The 212-nt window shown below is 74.5% G+C and overlaps 1 protein-coding gene across 1 annotated transcript in view; it reads left to right on the top strand.

Annotated features, from left to right (window-relative positions):
- Positions 1–14: 14 nt before the first annotated feature.
- Positions 15–212, top strand: part of DERL3 (derlin 3) — a 4,015-nt gene continuing 3,817 nt past the window's right edge. The window contains 1 exon segment of the mRNA XM_010145479.1: positions 15–107. Within this exon segment, the coding sequence (XP_010143781.1) occupies positions 15–107 (93 nt within the window).

The raw sequence follows: 212 nt of genomic DNA, 5'->3' as shown, positions 1-212 counted from the left end.
TGTCGCGGTGCGCCATGGCGTACCAGGGCTTCGCCCAGGAGTACCTGGGCATGCCGGCCGTGACGCGGGCCTACACCACCGCCTGCGTGCTCACCACCGCCGCCGTGGTGAGGGCAAGAGGGGTCCCCGCGGGGGGCTGGGGAGGGAGGTCGGGGACCCCGAGGGGATGCTGTGGTGGGGGAGCTGGGAGGCTGGACGAGGGCAGCGGGTGC

Source organism: Buceros rhinoceros, unplaced genomic scaffold, assembly GCF_000710305.1.
Source record: "Buceros rhinoceros silvestris isolate BGI_N320 unplaced genomic scaffold, ASM71030v1 scaffold25171, whole genome shotgun sequence".
In the NCBI taxonomy this organism is placed as follows: Eukaryota; Metazoa; Chordata; class Aves; order Bucerotiformes; family Bucerotidae; genus Buceros; species Buceros rhinoceros.
Note: the sequence above shows the minus strand (reverse complement) of the source record. Positions and strands in the feature narration are given on the sequence as shown.